This window comes from Babylonia areolata, chromosome 2 (assembly GCF_041734735.1).
Source record: "Babylonia areolata isolate BAREFJ2019XMU chromosome 2, ASM4173473v1, whole genome shotgun sequence".
NCBI lineage: Eukaryota > Metazoa > Mollusca > Gastropoda > Neogastropoda > Buccinidae > Babylonia > Babylonia areolata.
Window position 1 is genome coordinate 19,576,458 of NC_134877.1, and position 8,832 is coordinate 19,585,289.

The 8,832-nt window shown below is 44.1% G+C and overlaps 1 protein-coding gene across 2 annotated transcripts in view; it reads left to right on the forward strand.

The window, feature by feature from the left end:
- The window catches only part of LOC143298800 (uncharacterized), a 70,118-nt gene extending 61,347 nt beyond the window's left edge, over positions 1-8,771 (forward strand). For both annotated transcript variants that reach the window (XM_076611772.1, XM_076611781.1), the window contains 3 exons: positions 376-509; positions 6,468-6,635; positions 7,484-8,771. In XM_076611772.1, coding sequence (XP_076467887.1) covers positions 376-509; positions 6,468-6,635; positions 7,484-7,637 — 456 coding nt within the window. In that variant the 3' untranslated portion in view covers positions 7,638-8,771. The remainder of the gene's footprint in view (positions 1-375; positions 510-6,467; positions 6,636-7,483) is intronic.
- Positions 8,772-8,832: the final 61 nt, after the last annotated feature.

The following is an 8,832-nucleotide window of genomic DNA, read 5'->3' on the forward strand; positions in this document are numbered from 1 at the left end:
CTGTACAGATGGATTAGGGTCCAGGAGGCATTGGAAATAATCATCTGAAATCTGCTACCTGTTCCCACAGAGTGGAATGATTGATAATGGTCTCAGATACTTCCGAAATTCAGAAAAATGAAGCATCACAAAAGTTGGGGCCATTCTAAAATACTGAACAGAATTCAGTCTCTTTATTCCAACAAGTTCTGTTAACATACCAAACTTTACCACACAATACTGTTGCATTCAACACCATGCCATTTACATCAGTCATCTATGTATCAAGCTGTTTTAACACCATACCATTCTCTGCCTTTCCCACACCACCCTGAATCATGTTTTTTCACACTTTAGATTTACAGACAAGGACGCATGTCATTTTTTGCTGTGCAGAAATATGAAGCGGACGTTGACGCAACAGATGAAGGACTACAAGTGGCGACAGAAGAAGTGGACTTGACCATCTCCAGACCAAGTGACGCCACGGATCATTTCATCCTGCTGACCGTCACTGATGATGGGAAAAGGTGAGTGGACATCACAGCCCATGTCAGTCAGGCAACACCCACGTTGTGGTGGATTTCTACATGCTCTCCTTGTGGAAAACAGCCTGAATTCCACACAGGGAAATCTGATGTGACTGAAAGTGATATTATGATACAATACCTGTGAGAGCATACATTTATCATTATATCCATAACTGTATGCACATGCTGTCTCTTTCTCTTTCAGAAAATCAAGGTGGCATAAAAAAAACCAAGAAAACTATGTAGTAAAAGAAAAACAACAAAATAATCTTGCCCTGTTGACACAATAAACTTGAGATTGAGATCAAGTGGTGTTCCTTCATTCACTGGCTAGCTTTGTACATTGAACGTCTTGGACGGTTTTAGTAAACAAGAGCTGCCATCTCCTCATTTCAGCTTACCAATGCTGCAGACAATGTTTGTCAGGATTGAATTTTTAATTCTTCACCATGCTTTTTCCCAAAACACTGTTGCCGTCAATGTGGATATATTGATATGCATCCATTCCAAGACAGTTTAAGTATTAGAAAAATAGCATGTATGTAATCTTACCAGTTATATAACAATAACGAACTTAACTCATTTGTCTGCTGAATAAAAACCTATGAGAGGAATATATCATTGAATTTTCTTTAAATCACCCCTGACTTGGCCAGGTTAAAATGTGAAGTCACATGTGATATATATATATATATATATGTATATTGTGGTCAGGTCAGGGGCATAGCCCTTGCTACTGGTACCATGTAACCCAGTACTACCTGCCACATGTGAAGTCTCCCAACAGTGGACCAGGCGGAGGAGGAAACCTTTCCCAACGGCTGTGAAAGCGGAAGAGGATGACCAAAGGGCAGGGGGAGCTCTTATCCTTGGCTGGAAGTCCTCCTAGGAGACGGAGCTCCAAAGAAAAAACCTGCACCTGCCGAGGCCGTCCTACACTTGGCAGTATCTGCACCTGTGGGACTGTGAGCGTCAGTAAGCGAGAGAGTGGGGAAGGGACTGCACAACTCCTCCTCACTAAAAAAAAGTCACCTGTGCAGGTCAGGCATCCAGGCTAATGTCAGAACGATGAGCTAGCCCTTCAACACCCAGCTTTCCCAAGCCCTGCGGCGATGGAGAAGTGGTAACGGGGACAGGCAGAGGATGCTGCTGGCAGTTCCTAGTCACGACTCTGCACGCAGGCGGCTATGGGGTGATGGTCGTCCGCCATAGACGGGGGCAGATGCGGCGCCCGTATCCTCCCACAGTGTCAGAGCAGCCCTTTTTAGGGACAGCACTGCTCTCCCCACATGGGGAAGGGGAGATAAAAGGATCCCTAAACAAAGCCTGCCTCACCTAGTACCTAGTAGGAAACCGCACCTACTTGGACATCCAACACTAGAGGTCGAAAACAACAGAAGAAAAGAACCAGGAGTCATGCCCTGACTCTGGGTGCCTGGAATGTTTGCACCCTCTTAGACAGAGATGACAGACCAGAAAGACGCACAGCACTCATTGCTAGAATGCTTGATTGCTACCAGGTGGACATACCACCCCTGAGCAAAACCAGGTTTGCGGATGAAACCCAGCTGGAGGAAGTTGGAGGGGGCTACACCTTCTACTGCATTGGGAAGCCAGATGGCACCCCAGGAACCTCAGGCATGGGCTTTGCCATACAAACCAAACTTGCATGACAGCTTGACAGCCTTCCACGTGGGATAAACGATAGGCTGATGACCCTGCGTCTGAAGCTGTCCAAGGATCACTTTTCCAGTCACTAGCTGCTATGCCCCAACGATGACCAACCCTGATGACATCAAAGAAGCTTTCTACGAGGAGCTCAGCTGCACCATTTCAGCGGTAGACAGAAAGGACAGGCTGGTCATCCTTGGGGATTTCAATGCCCTCGTCGGCATGGACTTATCCTCATGGCCAAAAGTCCTAGGACAGCACGGCACTGGCAAATGCAACTCCAATGGACTGCTTTTGCTCTCACTCTGCGCGCAGCATGGACTGACCTTCACCAACACCCTCTTCCAACAAGCGGACAAGTACAAGAACACATGGATGCACCCCTGCTCCAAACAATGGCACATGCTGGACTATGTGATTGTCCGGCAGAGGGACAGAGGTGATGTTTCCATTACAGACTGCATGAGAGGAGCAGTCTGTTGGTCAGACCATCGCCTGATACGCAGCAAGATGAACATCAGACTTGCACGCAAGCTCCAACCAGCCAGGCAGAAACCCCCTAGGAAGCTGAACATCCACCGCCTCCCTATCACCAAGGACGTGCTGCAGCAGCAAATCCAAGCAGCTCTCCAAGAAATTCCTGCATAGACTGATGTAGAAGAGGTATGGAGCACCTTTAGAGATGCTGTGTACACAGTAGCAGCTGACACACTCGGCTTTGTACAGAGGAGCCACAAAGACTGGTTTGACGACAACGACTCTGGAATCTCCAGGCTCCTGAACACACTGCATGTACGGCACCAGGATCACATTTCCGATAAAGACTGCCAGAGGAAGGAGAACTTCCAGAGGAAGAAGTACTTGCAAACCAAGCAACTCGTACAGAAGAAGCTGGGTGAGATGAAGAACACCTGGTGGGAGAGAAAGTCAGAAGAGCTTCAGTCCACTGCTGATGCTCTCGACATGAAGACCTTCCATGATGGTCTCTGAGCTGTGTATGGGCTGAGAGTCACAGGATGAACCCCTGTCTGAGCCTTGGAACAGACCACCCTCCTGACAGACAAGAAAGGCATCCTTGCCCGCTGGGCAGAGCACTTCAAGACCATCCTCAACAGGGACTCGTCCTTATCTGATGAGGTAATTGCAGCCCTCCCACAGCTAGCAGTCAGTGACTCGCTAGCTGCCCCTCCCACCAAGGCCGAGACCCAGAAGACCCTGAAGCTGACAACGTCAGGAAAAGCACCAGGAGCGGATGTAATCCAGGCTGACATCTACAAGTATGGAGGCGAGGTACTGACAGACAAGCTGACCGCCCTGTTCCAGTCTGTCTGGGAGAGAGGGGAGGTCCCCCAGGATTTCAAGGATGCTTCAATTATCCACATTTACAAATGGAAGGGAGACAAAACATCCTGTGATAACCACCATGGAATCTCTCTCATCTGCATCGCTGGCAAGATCTTCGCCCGCATCATACTGAACAGACTGGTTGACCATGTCTCCAACACAGCCATCCCTGAAGCACAGTGCGGCTCCTGCTCAGGCAGGGGAACATGTGACATGGTGTTTGCCGTGCTCCAGATGCAAGAGAAGTGCCATGAGCAGAACAAGGAGCTCCACATGGTCTTTGTAGACCTGACTAAGGCCTTTGACAGGTGAACCGCCGTGGTCTGTGGAAGATCCTCCTAAACTTCGGCTGCCCAGAGAACCTAATCCAGCTGATTGTGTCATTCAACGATGGCATGCAGGCGAGAGTACAGGAAAATACTGACATGTCGGATCCGTTCCCTGTGGTAAATAGAGTGAAGCAGGGCTGTGTCCTGGCACCCACACTCTCCATTCTCTTCTCTGCCATGCTGATTGACGCCTTCCAAGACTGTGACTGGGGCATCTATATTCAGTTTTGCACAGATGGCAAACTTTTCAACATGCCAGGTCCAGAGTGTTTGAGGCACTGGTGAGAGAGTTCCTCTTCGCTGATGACTGCGTGCTTGCTGCACACACCCATGAGGACATGCAGTTCATTATTGACAGGTTCTTAACCTCCTGCAGGCGCATTAGACTCACCATCAGCTTCAGCAAGACCAAGTCCATGTACCAACCAGCTAGCTCACAGAATGCCAGTGCCTCTCCCCCCCCAACCTGAAATCAAGATTGATGACACAGAGATCAAGTCAGTCGACAAATTTTGCAACCTGGGCAGCACCCGATGCAGCAACAAAGCCCTTGATGCAGAAGTGACGCTGCGCATCGCCAAGGCCAGCTCTGCCTTTGGCAGACTCAACAACAGGCTGTGGAACAACAAAGGCATCAGGCTCAGCACCAAGATAAAAACCTACAGAGCTGTGGTGCTGACCACCTTGTTGTACTGCTGTGAAACTTGGATGACATATTGCTGTCACATTCAACAACTTGAGCAGTTTCACCAGAGATGCCTACGAAAGATCCTCGGCATAAAGTGGCAAGACAGGGTCTCCAACCTCCAGGTCCTAGAGAGGAGCGGCCTGCCCAGCATCAAAAGGCTGCTGATCCAGTGCCAGCTACGCTGGACAGGACACATTGTCCACATGACAGACAGCAGGATCCCGAAGATGCTTTTGTATGGCCAGCTGAAGGAAGGCCACCGTGAACTTGGAAGACCCTGCAAACGCTTCAAGGACACCTTGAAGACAAACCTCAAAGCCTGTGACATAATCGCTTCCTGGGAAACTGATGCCCTTGACCGCTATCGCTGGAGGATGCTGTGCTCTAGTGGCATAAAGATGTTTGAGAACAAAAGAACACTGGCCATTAAGGAGAAGCGCGAGCGAAGGAAGCAGGGCTCAACTTCTGGACACGTTTTCCCTTGCAACACCTGTGGGAAGTGCTGCACATCCAGAATCGGCCTCTTCTCCCATATGAGGACACACACCGCCGGCCTACTCATCCGTCAGACCAACGGGAGACTCCATCATATATATATATATATATATATATATATATATATATATATATAGTGTGTGTGTATATATGTATATATATATATATATATATATATATATATGTGTGTGTGTGTGTGTATATATATAAGATAAGATAAGATTAGAATAACTTTATTATCTCCAACTGGAGAAATTTGGTCAGGTGCATTATCACAACATAGACAAGTAAACAACATGGAGACCATAACTGTAAAAGCCAACAACAGCCCCTACAAATATTACGAAGATACAAATGTAAAAAATATCACATACATCGTTTCATACATACATCCACACACAATGCAGGTAATAACTAGTATTCTTAATGTAAAAACAGAAAGAATTAAGAAACATTATTTGAATATAATTATAAACATAGCCTACTATACTGCACATTGATTATAATAGACAGATAAGATAAGAATAAAGATGAATTGCGGAAAACCACAACCAGATAATCAGCACCCCCCCCCCCCCCCCCACACACACACACACACACACACGCGGATAACTTGATTAAACAAGAGTAATAAACATATGTTCTCAAATAAAAGCATTTCACATATTCGCTTTTAAAAACATTGCAAATAATTATTACATCGTAATTATTAAACAAATATGTTTAGAATATGAACGTTAGCATTAGACATATTCCACTGTACATTCATCCTGCATATTGCACATTATTCTTCCTACATATTGCACATTCATTATAACCAATTGTCACGTTTTAAGCTCAGTAAAACACACACACACACACACACACCACAATTAGAACAAGGTACAGCCTATCATGCACGGACTTTCACACGTCTCACATGAGAGTGCGCGTGCGCACACACACAGACACACACAGTTCTCAAGAATTTAAAAGGTGGATTGAACGTGGAATAAAAGTCTTCAGAGCTCTGGATTTCAACTTAAAAGGCTCTGGATTTCAACTTAAAATATACAGATATATATATATGATAGTCAGTCATGTCTGACTATGACCACCAGAATATAAACCTCATAAATTCAGACTATATTTTCAGTGCAATAATGCAGTGACCAACTTCCATGTATGAAGGTTGATCATACTCCTTTAATATTGTTTTCCATTTCAACAAAATACTCAACCTACTATTCTGAAGGCAAAGGGTTAACCACATGTTTCATCATTGTTTGAACAATCATGTACCTAAGAATTCAACTGTGATTGGTGATTCCATTTAGCATAGGACCACAAAGTTGCAAGCATTTGATGTATCACCAAAAAACAATGGCAACACTGATAGATGTGTGATTAATCAGAAGAAAGAAATGGTTATGTAAAGTTCACTGTGTGCAGTGTCAAGTATTCAGCCTGGGGAGAGACAGTGGAGACAACGTATGGGGGTTTCTGGGATACCCGGTCTGATGTGGATGGCGAGCATCATGTGCAGTTTGGACTTCCACATGACACAGCCTCCGACAGACGTCTCTTTGGCCAGATCGCACAAGCCATGGTGGGACAAAGGTTAGTAAATACTGTTTTATACCGTTCAGGCTTCCATTTAAAAACAAATAAGCAGTTCTTTCTTCCTGATGACAGAACAAAATTTTCATATAATTAATATATGTCAGCCCTGTCTTGCAATTTAGTTTTTTGGTGTGTTTTTTTTAAAGATTAATTGCACACTGATACAACATGATGGAGTCTCCCGTCGGTCCGACGGATGAGTAGGCAGGCAGGCTTATCTGTCGGTGTGTGTCCTCATATGGGAGAAGAGGCCGATTCTGGATGCGCAGCACTTCCCACAGGTGTTGCAAGGAAAAACGTCTCCAGAAGTTGAGCCCTGCTTCCTTCGCTCACGCTTCTCCTTAATGGCCAGTGTTCTCTTGTTTTCAAACATCTTTATGCCACTAGAGCACAGCATCCTCCAGCGACAGCGGTCAAGGGCATCAGTTTCCCAGGAAGCGATGTCTATGTCGCAGGCTTTGAGGTTTGTCTTCAAGGTGTCCTTGAAGCGCTTGCAGGGTCTTCCAAGTTCACGGTGGCCTTCCTTCAGCTGGCCATACAAAAGCATCTTCGGGATCATGCTGTATGTCATGCAGACAGCGTGTCCTGTCCAGTGTAGCTGGCACTGGATCATATGTGGAATATAGCAGAATTATGACACTGTGGTTCTGAAAGCCATTTATGAACCAGAAACAGAGATAGGCTGTAGTTCATTTTTCTCTGAACTACAGGTTTTTAATTTTGAGTTTTGTGCAATTTAAGTCATGTATTATAAAATCTGGTCAGTAAAACAAGGTCATGTAATCCACTGCTACACACAAGGTGAAGTAACAAATGGACTCAGTGTTTCTTGGTGGTGTTCCCAGGCTGATTAACCTGGCCAACTACACGCTGTCCAACAACCTGGCAGCCTGTCAGCGAGCACTGCCCAGCCTTGTCATGCCTGACCCCCCGCCACGCATCACCACACCCCCCACTGACGACAAGGACACCTGTTCCAGGGACATCCGCTGTGGATGAAACACTTGTCAGTACACAACCTGACACAATGACTGGCAGAAAAATGTTATTTCATGACTTCATCTTAATCCGCTGCTGATGAAGTTTGCTTCTAACACATTCCTCAAGTGGAAAACGAGTTATGTCTTTCTCCCTATGGTGATACAATTAATTTCAGAATAGCTGAATCTGTCTCCTTAGGGTGTATGATTGATTCCTAAATTGTGACATCCTTGGAAATTGGGTAGGGGGGAGAGGAGCCAAAATACAATTTTTAAAAATCTGATGTGGCTTACATACAGTATATTACAATAAAGATGTTAAAATATGGGTTTCATATGAACCAGGCCCCAATGCTGAACTACACTCCTAAGTAAAGTATTGGATATTGTCAGTTTTCGTACTGCACCAAATCGCACATGACTGATGCTGGAAGGAATTAAGTGTTATTACAGAAGACTTGAGTAGTTGAATGTATTTAATTAAAATCAAATTACACTTAAATGAGTAGATGTTTACGGCTACATAACAGAAAGAACACCATGACTGCTCTTACAGCAGGCTTTATATATAATTTCATGTTTAGCTGAGCATGTTGTATGGGAGAACTGGCGAGAGTGTATGAAAGTGCGCAAGTGTACACAAGAGAATATAATGTGAGCATGGTCTGAAGATACTCATGATACATTTTTGTAGGTTTTCATCACTCTCATAATGCAGATGTGAAACGTCCTATATATAAACATTCCCAGAATCTAAACATCCCATATATTATTATAAGCATTCCCAGAATCTCCTATATATAAAAATTCCCAGAATCAAAACATACATATATATATATATATATACATTCCCAGAATCTAAACATCATATATATATATATATAAACATTCCCAGAATCTAAACATCCTATGTATAAACATTCCCAGAACCTAAACATCCTATATATAAACATTCCCAGAATCTAAACATCTTATACACACACACACACACACACATTCCCAGAACCTAAACATCCAATGTATAAACATTCCCAGAATCTAAACATCCTATGTATAATCATTCCCAGAATCTAAACATCCTATATATAGCATTTCCAGAATCAAAACATCCTATATATATATATATATATATATATATTATATATATATATATATAAGCATTCCCAGAACCTAAACATCATATATATATATATATATATATATATATATATAAA